The sequence below is a fragment of the Anomaloglossus baeobatrachus genome, chromosome 1 (assembly GCF_048569485.1).
Source record: "Anomaloglossus baeobatrachus isolate aAnoBae1 chromosome 1, aAnoBae1.hap1, whole genome shotgun sequence".
In the NCBI taxonomy this organism is placed as follows: domain Eukaryota; kingdom Metazoa; phylum Chordata; class Amphibia; order Anura; family Aromobatidae; genus Anomaloglossus; species Anomaloglossus baeobatrachus.
This window is the reverse complement of record NC_134353.1, coordinates 67,190,954-67,206,229: the sequence shown is the minus strand read 5'-3', so window position 1 is coordinate 67,206,229 and position 15,276 is coordinate 67,190,954. Positions and strand designations below refer to the sequence as shown.

At 45.6% G+C, this 15,276-nt stretch overlaps 1 protein-coding gene across 4 annotated transcripts in view; it reads right to left on the bottom strand.

Annotated features, from left to right (window-relative positions):
- HTT (huntingtin) overlaps positions 1–15,276 on the bottom strand; it is a 399,016-nt gene that overhangs the window by 338,917 nt on the left and 44,823 nt on the right. For all 4 annotated transcript variants that reach the window (XM_075346836.1, XM_075346838.1, XM_075346839.1 and 1 more), the window contains exon 3: positions 12,451–12,571. In XM_075346836.1, the coding sequence (XP_075202951.1) occupies positions 12,451–12,571 (121 nt within the window). The remainder of the gene's footprint in view (positions 1–12,450; positions 12,572–15,276) is intronic.

Sequence of the window (15,276 nt, the reverse complement as noted above, 5' to 3'; positions counted from 1 at the left end):
CGTTTGCTCAGCCTCTCTCCTTCCAGCCTCCCTCAGCATCAGCCCCCCCCTCCCAGCCTTCCCCAAGATCAGCCTCTCTGCTCCCAGCCTCCTCCAGCACGCCGTGCTCCTCTGCCGACACTCACCCACACCCGATCGCATCCACTCACCCACACAACCGATCGCATCCACTCACCCACACAACCGATCGCATCCACTCACACACACAACCGATCGCATCCACTCACACACACACCCGATCGCATCCACTCACACACACACCCGATCGCATACACTCACACACACACCCGATCGCATACACTCACACACACACCCGATCGCATACACTCACACACACCCGATCGCATACACTCACACACACAGACACTGACGATATTGCACATACGCGCTGATACTCACAACATCCGGGGATATCACATGCTTCTGGCCATGTGATCCTCCGTCAGGTCCTGGAAGCTCACAGCACAATATCGCTGCCGAGAAGCAAGCGATATCCCAGGATGTTGTGAGTATTTGGATGCGATGTGATGTGTGAGGTATGTGTGAGTGTGATCTGATATGTGTGTGTGTGTGTGTGTGTGTGCTGTTATGTGTGTGTGCTGTTATGTTATGTATGTTCTGCAGCTGCAGGACCTTGATGTGTGGATGCGATGTGATGTGTGTGTGAGTGTGAGCCGGTGTACACTGGTAACTATGATACACATCGGGTAACTAAGGGACCTTAGTTACCCGATGTGTATAATGGTTACCAGCTTTCACGGCCTCCGTTAAGATCCCAGCATCGCAAGGTTATGTCTGGCGCTGCCGGGATCCTGACGGAGCCGGTGTAGAAGCAAGCGATATCCCAGCATGTTGTGAGTGTGTGGATGTGATGTGTGAGAGTGAGTGTGAGAGTGAGTGTGATCTGATGTGTGTGTACTCACCTGGGAATCGGAGCCCCGTGTCAGTTGGGCCACAGCGAGCGTGCATTGCGTGAGGGGGCGGGGCCTGCAGAGAGCCGGGGCGAGAGGCCAATCCGTGTGGGGGGGCGGGGCCATGGCGAGCCCAGCGGCCAATCAGCTTTGTGTCACCGTAAGGACACAATTTCGGAGCATGACAGACAGACAGACAGATAGACAGACAGACAGACAGACAGACAGACAGAATAAGGCAATTATATATATAGATATATATATATATATATATACACACATATACATATACATTATATATATATATATATATATATATATATATATATATATATATATATATATATATATATATATATATATATATATACACACACATATTTATTATATATACATATTTATTATATATACATACATATACATTTATGATATATACATACATACATACATATACATACATACATACATACATACACACATATACACAAACACACACAAACACATTCACGGGGTGTGTATATATTTTTATATACGGACATGCATATATACATATATCACTTTTATTGTAATAAAAACAAGGCTGCATAGAATTTTACTTTTTAGAAGCAGCAGTTTGTGCTCCGGAGCTGCTCTTCTTTCTGTAAACATGGAGAGGAAGTTGCAGCCATTGACGTCTGTAGGCCTTCAGGTCAATAAACACACATTTAATAATAGGTCTTGCTGCATAATGGCTCACAGAAAGAGATATATCATAAATGATACAGTCTCCTCTGGACAGCAGCTCTCTGTGAGCGGCCGGACTCCCCGTCGTTCGCCTTCTGCACCATTTTGCGCAGTATTTGTTTTTCATTCACCCAAATAGTATTTTTTTAATGGCTCCATTTACGAATGAAACACACCATATAAAAGTTAGTAAAAGCTTCATTTTATTTCTAAAAATCCAAATAGTATATTATATTATATAAATAATTGTTAGAATGGAAAAGCACTAAATTTTGGGATTGTTCTCTCGGCCCCGTTTTATGGTGTTCACAGTTTGGTAAACAGGCCATGTTAATGTGACCACAAAGATGCACCATATCAATCCTTTTTGCGTTTTGTCTCTGCGTTTTGGAGGACTGGTAGATCAATCCCCCACTGACTCGGGGGTCGGCGGAGGATTGATCCCTGGTCAGATTCCAAACCTATATAAAGTCCATGGGGAGCAGAATCCAGTGCAAAGGGGTAGGAGCAAGCACTTCATACTTCTCAAATCACCGGGCGGCTGTGACGCTGCTCCAGCATCCTCTCATTCTTCTTCCTGGGCTGCTCATTAGGCTCATACATATTCACTGCTTTCCCCGCCCACCGGCATGTGTGATTGGTTGCAGTCAGACGAGGCCCCCCGCGCTGAGTGACAGCATGTCTGAGGCTTCCAATCCTAGACACTGGTGGGCGGGTCTATATCGTACAGTAAAAATACAAATAATTATACTGGCATAGGATCCCTCCCATATTATGACACCAGAACAGATAAAGCCCGACAGCTGGGGGCTGGTATTCTCAGGCTGGGGATATCCATGGTTATTGGGTGCCCCCCAACCTAAAAATATCAGCCTGCAGCCTCTGGAATTGCCACATACATTAGATGCGACAGTCCCGGCACTTTACCTGGCTTTTCCCGATTGGTGCGGCATCAATCTGAGTAATAAGTAGTTAATAACAGCCCACAGCTGCCACAAAGTCCTGTATTAGCACACACAAAGAGAACAGGGGTAACGCAGTCATAGATTGAGTCAATAATCAATATACCAACCTTTGCAAAAATATCAAAAATATTTATTCATTTTAGTGCTTAGCAAAGGGAATAGTATAAAATACATATTTAAGAAAAGTAGTGAACAATGATCAGGCTAAGGCAGAGTCATAGATGAAAAACAGATCACCAGATCATATGGGGAGTGCAGTATATCCATATCCTCACAGTAGGGGGGCCTCACAGAGTTAATAGTAGGACCAATATAACCTATTTATACATTTACACAAGTCATATACAAAGTTAGGGACATAAAAACCCTAACTAGACTAATAGGTGTAATAACATTTGGTCACTCATCACTCCGAGGGGCCAAAAAACACCCAATGGCAGGGGGGAGCCAGCCCAGGAAAAGATACACGTGGGCTGAAAACAATCCCCTCAAAGCACTCACCCATTAGTAGCCGTGACCGAGTAAAACGTGCCCCGACGCGCACGTTTCGATAACTTCTTCGGGGGGCCGTGACGTGGTGTGATACAGGCACAATTCTGTCTTTAAATAACCCGCTGCCCAGGCCGCTACGCAGCTATTGGACGCGCGTGAGGCGGGACTCCGGCCAGAGACCGCGTCATCGGGCACTCCCGGAAGTGACGCGCGCACTCCCCGTGTCGTCACACAGGATGCGCGCGTCACGCCGTATGGAGGCCGGCCGACGCTGGCATGGTGGGAGTGACGCCGCACGCGCGTACCACTGCGGCGGCCATTGCTGTGAAGGGCAAGAAAGAGGGCAAATCTTCCTTTTAGAGGAGAGAAGGTCTGTGCCATGGGCGGACTCAGTGGGAATACACAGGGAACGCATGCTAATGAGTAAATCCGTCCATCCCTATACATGGCAGCTGTCTCTGTAATATAACGCATGACATCTTAATATAAATACCCATACAGTTACCAATAATGTAGATAGACTGGTTTTTTCCCAGGCTTTGATCTCGGCACTCTATATATCCCCCGCCCTATGGATGTCTTGGTCTGGAGGTTCCATATGTAGTTTTGTTCTTCCTGCTCTTTTGAGATCCCTCCTGGATATACCCCTTTGGAGTTACATGTGACGGTTTTATACCCGTCGCCTTGTCCTTGCCTTAATGGTTAGGACTGTCCAAGATGGAGAAGATAGTCCCTATTTGGAGAAAGTTATCCTGGCCGGATGTTTGATTCTGGCCAATGGAACTCCGGACATATGGAGGACTTTGCTAGTGTATGATTGGCATCCGAATACAGCCTTATTCTGCTATGTTTTGGAGGGAAGAAAACAACATTTTGTGCCTTTTTTGCGGATTATGGACTCAGTGGGGGTGGGGGGAGCCCTTTGCTCCTTGTTACGTTTCAAAAAAAGTTGTCTCTCCTACTATGCTGTTTATTTATAGTGGGGGCAGCTGCATAATACGTGCTATATGTTAGATGCTACATGTTATAGCTCAAATGCAGGTGCTCTATGTATGGAGGGATGTTGGTTTCGTTTCTTTCCCCATCTGTCCAGTCTATCTACATTATTGGTAACTGTATGGGTATTTATATTAAGATGTCATGCGTTATATTACAGAGACAGCTGCCATGTATAGGGATGGACGGATTTACTCATTAGCATGCGTTCCCTGTGTATTCCCACTGAGTCCGCCCATGGCACAGACCTTCTCTCCTCTAAAAGGAAGATTTGCCCTCTTTCTTGCCCTTCACAGCAATGGCCGCCGCAGTGGTACGCGCGTGCGGCGTCACTCCCACCATGCCAGCGTCGGCCGGCCTCCATACGGCGTGACGCGCGCATCCTGTGTGACGACACGGGGAGTGCGCGCGTCACTTCCGGGAGTGCCCGATGACGCGGTCTCTGGCCGGAGTCCCGCCTCACGCGCGTCCAATAGCTGCGTAGCGGCCTGGGCAGCGGGTTATTTAAAGACAGAATTGTGCCTGTATCACACCACGTCACGGCCCCCCGAAGAAGTTATCGAAACGTGCGCGTCGGGGCACGTTTTACTCGGTCACGGCTACTAATGGGTGAGTGCTTTGAGGGGATTGTTTTCAGCCCACGTGTATCTTTTCCTGGGCTGGCTCCCCCCTGCCATTGGGTGTTTTTTGGCCCCTCGGAGTGATGAGTGACCAAATGTTATTACACCTATTAGTCTAGTTAGGGTTTTTATGTCCCTAACTTTGTATATGACTTGTGTAAATGTATAAATAGGTTATATTGGTCCTACTATTAACTCTGTGAGGCCCCCCTACTGTGAGGATATGGATATACTGCACTCCCCATATGATCTGGTGATCTGTTTTTCATCTATGACTCTGCCTTAGCCTGATCATTGTTCACTACTTTTCTTAAATATGTATTTTATACTATTCCCTTTGCTAAGCACTAAAATGAATAAATATTTTTGATATTTTTGCAAAGGTTGGTATATTGATTATTGACTCAATCTATGACTGCGTTACCCCTGTTCTCTTTGTGTGTGCTCATGTATTTTGGGTGCAGTCCTTATAATATGATAAGATTGGTCACACATCTTGTCCCTATCCGTTTGATTCAAAAGTCCTGTATTAGTAATGGCAGACGTCTATGAGACACCCCCATAGTTAATCTGTAAGTGAACGTAAAACAAACACAAAAAAACAAAAAATCTTTATTTGAAATAAGAGACAAAAAAAAGCACCCTTTCACCCATCTATTAACCCCCAAAACACCCCTGCAGGTCCGACATAATCCACACGAGGTCCCATGACGCTTCCTCTACTGTTACATCTGAAACTTACAGCGAGCACCATAGAACATGACTGCCCGCTGTGAGCTCCTCCATGAAGTGAGGCGTGCGATCAGCGGTGAGGTAACTCAGGTTAGCCACGGCCGCAGCTGGGAGTTCTCCACCTGTGACCGCACATCACCTGAGTGACTTCCCTCTGATCACACGGCTCAGGTGGAGGACTCCAGCTGTGGCCATGGCTAACCTAAGTGACGTCACCGCTGATCACTTCAGTCGCTGTGTGGGTGTCATAGATGCCTGCCAAAACTAATCTAGGACTTAGTGGTAGCTGTGGGTTGCCATTAACTCCTTATTACCCTGGTTGCCACCACACAAAGGCAATGGGAAGAGCCAGATCCAGCCCCAGAATTGGCGCCTCTAACGGATGCACCACTTCTGGGGCGGCTGGAGGCTGCTATGGTTAGTCTGGAAACTGCTATATAACTATGGACCTTCCCACCCTAATAATATCAGCCCCCAGATGTCTGTTGACCCCACATTTTGTTTTTGTTTTCCCCTCTATTTTTCATAACCAGCCAAGGTACAGCAGACAGCTGAGGGTTGAAGCCTGAGGCTGCTGCTTTTCCTGTGCTGGATATGAAAAATGGGGGGGGGACCCATGTAATTATTTTTTTTTAACCAAAAAATAATTAAAAAAAACAAAAAAAAAAACAAACAGCTGGCCAAGCAAGCTATCACTATTTATTAAGCTATTCTGTTATCTGCTATTATATGCTCTTTATTATTATCTATTCTATATGTTCTTTCTTTCTAGCCATCTATTCGATCAATAGAGTTGACTTAAAAAACGCATTGGGCAAAATCGCAGTAAAAGATTGCAAAAATACAACACAGCAAAACGCATGCGTTTTTGGATGTGTTTTTGCCACACAAAAGAAGAAAAAAATCCAGCTCAATGATCAATCCTGCTGTAATATTGGCATGTCCTGCGCTCGGAATGGTGCGGCCTCCAATAGCAAATTAGAAGAAAGATCCAGCGTTGGAGAAAATACTTAAAAGTTCATTTTTTTTATTCAGCAAAATTAAAATCCAGCAGGTGACATGACATCATAAGGAACCGTACAGAACAACGCGTTTCGGCGCTCAGGTTCTAATCGTGTTCTTCAAGTGTTTGCAAGCTCGGTAACCCTCGACTCTGCTCTATCCTTCAAGCCACATATCCAGACCCTTTCCACCTCCTGCCGACTACAACGCAAAAATATTTCCCGGATCCTTACATTCCTTAACCAAGAATCACCAAAAACACTAGTACATGTCCTCATCATTCACGTCTCGACTACTCACTCTCCCCAGTCCCGCGTGCTCGCTGTCTGTGGCCAACTCTCGATTCTGTTCTCTCCTTCAAGCCACACATCCAAACCCTCTTCACCTCCTGCCGCCTCCAACTCAAAAACATTTCCAGGATTCGTACATTCCTTTCCTATGAAACTGCAAAAACACTAGTGAATGCCCTTATTATCTCCCGCCTGGATTATTGCAACCAACTCCTACTCTGTGGCCTCCGTTCTAACAGTCTTGCATTGTCCCTACAAGCTATTCTAAACTCTGCAGCCCGATTAATCCACCTGTCCCCGCTATTCCCCGTACTCTCCTTTCTGCGAATCCCTTCACTGGCTTCCCATTACCAACGACTCCAGTTCAAAACCCTAACCATGACCTACAAAGCCATCCAAAACCTGTCTCCTCCCTACATCTGTGACCTAGTCTCCTGGTACTTGCCCTCACGTAACCTCAGATCTTCACAAGATCTCCTTCTCTGTACGTAAACCTTCGATCTTCACAAGATTTCCTCCTCTGCTCCCCTCTCATCTCCTCTTCCCATAATCGCATACAAGATTTCTCCCGTGCCTCCCTGATACTCTGGAACGCTCTACCCCACCATATCAGAATCTCTCCTACCGTGGAAAGCTTCAAGAGGAACCTGAAGACCCATATCTTCCGACAAGCCTACAACCTACAATAACCCTCAGATTAGTACACCACTAAGCAACCAGCTCTATCCTCTCCTCCTGTACCCTCACCCTTTCCCTGTAGACTGTGAGCCCTCACGGGCAGGGTCCTCTATCCTCCTGTACCAGTCTGTGCCTTGTATACATGATTATTGTACTTGTTTTTATGTATACCCCTTTTCACATGTAAAGCGCCATGTAATAAATGGTGCTATACTAATAATAGATGTCTATAGAAACCAAAATTTGCCAAATTGCATGTTTAAAAGCCCAGAAAAAGCCCATGTGGTGGGGGGGAACAAAGAAATGGGACAGAAGAGTTAAAGGGGTGTTCCACAGATTTTATATTGATAAGAGTTGCCCATTATTGATCCTCTGATCTGAATTTGAGGACTTTGGTTCCTGGCGGTTGTGCGATTTCCTAAATTGTAGAAGGTGCTGAAATGGCAGGATCCTCCAAGTGCCCAATATCTTGTTTCTAGCTTCAAAATGGACCTTTTATACAATTAGAAAAACTTTTCGGTACTTTATCAAATGCTACTTCACTTAGCTGACGATTTCTTGAAGGGCACTTCCACTTCTTATACATTGACCACCTACCCTTAAGACAGATCTTAAATATCAAAATCATTGTGGGTCTGATACACGGCACCTTGACGGATTGGCTCCATCACCAGTGTAGAAACTGGAATAGGGACCGATCTGCAGCCCCCGGCAGCGACCACTGCTCACATCCAGCAGCCGCCGGCACTAAGAAGAGCGGATCGCTGGGTGTGCCGGGTGGACGACCATTCCACTTACCGGATCCTAAAGGATAGATCATCAAAATAAAACTTATGGAATAACCCTTTAAGAAATTAATGACAGAAAAAGTACACATCAAGTAATAATCAAGGCTGGAGTGATAAATCAATGAGAAGGTTTTCTGATTGCATTCCAGGTCCAGTTTCCACCCAGAAAAAAGATTTCATGTACATCGTGGATCCTGCAGAGCTCGCACCTGATACAGCTCGGGAAATAACACCACCGCTAGGAACCAAAGCACAAATTCAGAACACAAGAAGGCAACCCGGCACATCAAAATAACCTCCATTGGTAAAGAGACTAGGGCTTAAAATGTGACTACTACTTTAGACAATTTAGGCCAGTTATAAAGACCTCACAAAAATTGCACTGGAACACAGGATGAAAGACACAAGAGACCGGGGGACAGCCGCCAGAGAAGACCAGGGGATAGCCGCCAGAGAAGACCAGGGGACAGCCGCCAGAGAAGACCAGGGGACAGCCGCCAGAGAAGACCAGGGGACAGCCGCCAGAGAAGACCAGGGGACAGCCGCCAGAGAAGACCAGGGGACAGCCGCCAGAGAAGACCAGGGGACAGCCGCCAGAGAAGACCAGGGGACAGCCGCCAGGGAAGACCAGGGGACAGCCGCCAGAGAAGACCAGGGGACAGCCGCCAGAGAAGACCAAGGGACAGCCGCCAGAGAAGACCAAGGGGCAGCCGCCAGAGAAGACCAAGGGGCAGCCGCCAGAGAAGACCAAGGGGCAGCCGCCAGAGAAGACCAAGGGGCAGCCGCCAGAGAAGACCAAGGGGCAGCCGCCAGAGAAGACAAAGGGGCAGCCGCCAGAGAAGACAAAGTTGCAGCCGCCAGAGAAGACCAGGAGACAGCCGCCAGAGAGCCGAGCTAAAAGAGCCACCACAATACGGTACACAGAGCCATCACACAGGTCTAATCATTATGACGGAGGACCTGGCAACAGATTGGAGTGGAAGGTGCCACCTATCTGATACCGATGACTATTCCAAGATTAGGTCTTTGCTCTCAAAATCTTCTTATAATTGGTCCTCTGTGTGGACATATACCCGTATAACGACCGCACAAAAGTGATAGACTCTAATCAGTCAAATCCGTTTCTTTTGTAAATTGTAAAGCTGGCTGTAGAGCTTGGCCCCTGTATGAACACTTCATCAGCTGAGTGCAATCTAGCACTGACTCCTTGAGAAACTTCTGGGAGTTGATTACCGCACCTGCGGTAAAAAACCGCACCAAAACCGTGGGAAAAACGCATGCGTTTTTGCCGCGTTTTTTCCACAGGTTGGCCCCTTTGTTGTTTTATGCTCTAACTGCAATAAATAACAAAGAGAATAGATAGATAATCGATAGATAGATAGATAGATAGATAGACAGACAGATAATGGATAGAGTGATAGATAGAGGGATAGATAGATAGAGGGATAGATAGATAGAGATAGATAGATAGATAGATAGATAGATAGATAGATAGATAGATAGATAGATAGAGGGATAGATAGAGGGATAGATAGATAGAGGGATAGATAGATATAGATAGATAGATAGATAGATAGATAGAGAGATAGATAGATAGAGGGATAGATAGAGGGATAGATAGATAGATAGATAGAGGGATAGATATAGATAGAGGGATAGATAGATAGATAGATATAGATAGAGGGATAGATATAGATAGAGGGATAGATAGATAGATGGATAGATAGATAGAGGGATAGATAGATAGATAGATAATAGATGAGAAAGACCTATATACTGTCCCAACCCCCTGCATATTCTAAGCTGGCACCCTTTAGTGACTTTCATGTGGCACTAAAGGGTGCTTAGCCTTGTATTTAGCCAAAAAAAAAAATGACGTGGGATCCCCCCTATCTTTTGGAGCCAGCTTGGGTAAAGCAGATGACTGCAGCCTGCAGACCACAGCTGGCAGCTTCACCTTGGCTGGTAATCCAAAACAGAGGGCACCCCACGCTGTTATTTTACATTAAATAAATAATTTAAAACAAAAAACGTGGGGTCCCCCCCAAATTGGATCACCAGCCAAGGAAAAGCGGACAGCTGTGGTCTGGTATTCTCAGACTAGGGAGGTCCACCGTTCTTGGACACTCCACAGCCTAAAAATAGCAGGCCGCAGCCGCCCCAGAAGTGGCGCATCCATGAGATGTGCCAATCCTGGTGCTTCGCCCCAACTCATCCCGTTGCCCTGGTGCGGTGGCAAACGAGGTAATATATGGGGTTGATGCCAGATGTGTAATGTCACCTGGCATCAGGCCCTGGGGTTAGTGATGTCAAGCATCTATCAGATACCCGAAATCACCAACCCAGTCAGTAATAATTAAAAAAAAAAAAAAAAATGGACAACAAAAAAAGTTTTATTTGATAAAACACTGCCCGAAACATTCCCTCTTTCACCAATTTATTGAAAACAATCAATTCCAGGTCCAGCGTAATCCATACCATAGTCACTGTCCCAGTCAATGAAGAACAGAATGTTCCCCATTTGCTGAGAGAGCAGTGCAGTGACCTGAGCTAACATCAATAGATCAGCCCAGGTCACTGCAGGGGATGACGAGCGCTGACTTCAGGAGGTTAGATGAGATCATTACCTGCTGTGACGATCTCCTGCTCTTCTGACGTCAGCGCTGTCAGACTTCTATGTCCGCCGCGTTCCCAGCAGTATCGCGAGAGCCCGTGACGTCACCGCTAGTGACAGTCTCGGGCCGCCCGCGAAACAGGCATAGAAGGCAGTGACAGCGCTGACGTCAGGAGATCGTCACAGCAGGTAATCACCTCATCTAACCTGACAGCAGCGCTCGTCATCCCTGCGGCTGTCAGCACTGCAGCATGAGAAGCTGCTGATACTGCGGGCGGACACGGACACTGCAGGGCGGGAGGCCGCGGGGCTGGAGCGGGACACAGACTGCACGGGCACCCGCCGGAGGTCACATGGAAGTGCTTTTGTGCGGCGTCCAGGGAGTGTGAGGTGTGTGTTTACTCTGCTCCGCTTCCTCTTCCTGTCATAATGACATCACTTCCTGCAAACACAGGCTGTGATTAGCATTACCGCAGGTAAACCGCGGCTATACCGGGGGTATACCGCACATCATTTGCTACGTGTGGTATACCCGCGGTATTTCGCGATTACATTACAGTGAATGGAGTGAAATACCGCAGGTACCTGCGGAAAAGAAGTGACATGCACATTTTCTCAAGAAATTTTATAAAGAAATTCTGCAGAAAGAATTTTCTTGAGAAAAAAAACGCAGCGTGCGCACAGATATTTTTTTTCCCCATAGGTTTTGCTGGGAAATGTCTGCAGAAAGATCACAAACATCTCAAGAAATTTCTGCAGCAAAACCGCGGGTAAAAACGCAGTGTGCGCACAGGGCCTAACAGCCAGCAAAACTACTTATTACCAGGGAGCAAAAGCTTACGGAGCTAAAAATTCAACATGTTTGAGCCTCATTTTCCCCATAGTGATCAAAATGACTGCTGATGCCGGCACCTTGTCTCCCATGGACGCTTTTGACATTAAAAATAAAATGTTTCCATGTTAGTACATATTTTTCACAGGCAGTTTCGTTCCTCCCAGTAATACACGCTGGATGTGGGGTGTAGACCCAGGATGTTACTGTTGCTGTTTCTAGCTTCCATCTTCTATAGCCCATCAGGAGTCTTCTTTTTTTTCCCCCCATCTGCACCATTTCCCCCTTCCTCTTCCTATAAAGTGTGTTGTTGCGTGTGGTTTCCTCACTGACTTCACGGATACAGCACAGTATACATGATCAGCCATCCCTGGGTACATTAATGCTCTTCACCCCCCCCCCCCCCCACCCTATGCGGATCTGCCCATGAATGACATCCCTCCCTGCGCTGCTGCTTTCTCTACCACTGGGAGAAGAGAGGTGGAGAGCAGTGTGCTATCCAATATACATCAGAAGCAGCAGGACAGCCCACTAATCGAAGGAGTTACACTGACTGTACAACAGCAAAAGGGGGGACATTTTCAATGATGACTATATAGGACTTTCTTAATTTTGCTTTTTGAAATAGAATGAATAAAACAACATTTAAAGCAAAAAAAACACAAAAAAACTCACAACACGTGCCCACAGCCTTGAATTAGTAGTTCTAGCCCATCCAGTATTGGATCAAATAAGCAAACGCAAGGAAACATATATCTTTTATTTTTTGCATGACACATAAAAAGAAGCGGTCATGATGAGACAGACCTTGACCACTTTGTTGAGGCATTCGTCGGCCACCATCCTGACGTCAGACTCGGAGTCGTCGCTGCAGAGGAGGAAGAGCTCCATGGCAATGCCCAGAAGCTTCTGGAACTCGGGAGAATTCCTGCAAATACCAAAGGAAAAAATGTGAATGAAGCAGTGTAGTGACCGGTAACCTGCACAGAGCATCTTCCCTCCACTGTGCTGCCATCCTGGATGCATACATCAAAAGGAAATGCTCCACTGTTATCCATAATTAAAGATCGTAGACATTTTTCTTCACCCACTGCCCTTGGCTATTACGTCTCAAGGAGGGTACACAAACAAAAGCTCACACAGCAGCGAGTGTGCATAACGTACAGAGCCGAAACATTGGTGCTCCATACACCGCGTAGTGGATGTTCTCCGGTACTGCAGCTCAGCTCTTATTCACATTAATGTGCTCTGAGCTGCAGTACCGGGAATAGTCACTATCAAGTGTACGGCGCTGTGCTGCTGTGGTGGAGCAGCACTGTGCTCATTAAGCCACTGTGGGAGCTACATATAGGTAACCGGTGGCAGCACCGGCGGTGTCACACCCAAATATATGCTGGAAGAATGGACAGATCTTTCCAATGATCTTTTTACATCTAGGCTTGCTACAGTGTCAATGGGCATCCGCTACATCTAGAGCAGAGGTCTCAAACACGCAACCCACGGGCTGCATTCAGCCCCTGAGGCTGCTTGTTGCTGCCCGCAGACACCTAGCCCCCATGACGATTGTGGCCCGTCACATACACGGGGCCGCCGCCGTCAGCACTTTCCTTCCAGGGAATATATTTGCGGCTCCGCGCAGAGAAGCTCGTCACTACACATCTTTACTAATGGCAGATGCCGCCAGCCAATCAGAGGCCAGCAGCTAACCTGGGTGTATTCTGATTAGCCAGCGCGGCTTCCAATAGTAAAGATATGAGGAGGGCAGCAGTGCCACATATCGCTCCCCAGTAGGAAAGTGCTGATGGCCGCGGCCCCGTGTACAGGACAGCGATCGTCATGGCCCTGAGTCTTATGGGCTGCAAGAAGCAGCTAAGAAAGACACCAAGAGAACAAAGGACAGGTGAGATTTTTTTTTCATAGTGAGATATTACTGCAGGATGGCACATTACTACAAGGGGGCAATATGGGCACATTACTACAAAGGCACCATATGGGCGCATGTCTGCAAGGGCACCATATGAGTACATTACTACAAGAGGGCAATATGGGCACATTATTACAAGGGGGCAATATGGACACATTATTACAAGGGCACCATATGGGCACAGTACTACAATGGCACCATATGGGCACAGTACTACAAGGGCACCATATGGGCACAGTACTACAAGGGCACCATAAGGGCACAGTGCTAAATAGGCACAATATGGGCACATTACTACAAGATGGGGACAATATGGGCACATTACTACAAGATGGGGACTATATGGGCACATTACTACAAGATGGGGACCATATGGGCACATTACTACAAAGGCACAATATGGGCACATTACTACAAGATGGGGACCATATGGGCACAATTCTACAAGATGGTGACAATATGGCCACATTACTACAAGATGGGCACATTACTACAAGATGGCGACAATATGGGTACATTACTACAAGGGCACAGTATTACTAAAAGAGGAGGACCAGAATGGAAATATAACTCCAAAATGTTGGCCAAAATGACTATATGGTGGTAATTGTAAAACGATATTACTTACAAGAAGGGGATATAATGTAAAAAAAAAAATAAAAAAAAAAATGTTTGAAATGTTTTGTTTTTTTTCCCATAAAAAAGTATTTTTATTATATAAACTGAAATAAAAACGTGCACATTTTTTATAATAAACAAGCAAAAAATGTTAAAAAAAAACCCGTAATCCAAAAGGTGTATAGAAAAAAATACGCGATCACTAAAAACGTCACTGGGTCGAGCAAAGAATGCGGCTCCTCAAATAATTTTTTTCTATGTGCGGCCCATATACTCAGCCGAGTTTGAGACCCCTGATCTAGAGGAAAGAAAGACTGATTAATCATAGATAGTGATACTTTACAGTAATAGTGATATTAGAGATTCTTTCCTGTAAGAGCAGTGATATTATAGATGTTTTACTGTGAGTGGAGACTGATAATTTTACTTTAAGAGCAGCAAGATAATAGATTAAAGTATGAGCAGTGAGACTGATTATTTACTGTAAAAGGCAGAAAAATTATAGATTATTATTATTATTATTTATTATTATAGCGCCATTTATTCCATGGCGCTTTACAAGTGAAAGAGGGTATACGTACAACAATCATTAACAGTACAAGACAGACTGGTATAGGAGGAGAGAGGACCCTGCCCGCGAGGGCTCACAGTCTACAGTAGATTTACTGTAAGAGAAGAGAGCGTATTGATTCTTTACAACTGTAAGGGAAGCAAGATTATATATTCTTTACTGTAAGAGCAGTGAAATTATAAATTAATGTAAGAGCAGTGAGACTGATTCTTTACTGTAAGAGCAGTGAGATTAGATGTTTTACTGTGAAGGGAAACTGATTTTATACTGTAAGAGCTGCAAGATTATAGATTCTTTACTGTAAGAGCAGTGAGATTATAGATTCTTTACTGTAAGAGCAGTGAGATTATAGATTCTTTACTGTAAGAGCAGTGAGATTATAGATTCTTTACTGTAAGAGCAGTGAGATTATAGATTCTCTACTGTAGGAATGAAACTGATTCTTTACTGTAAGAACAGGGAGATACAGTAATGAGTCTAATAGCAGTGAGATTATAGATGCTTTACTGGGAGGAGAAAC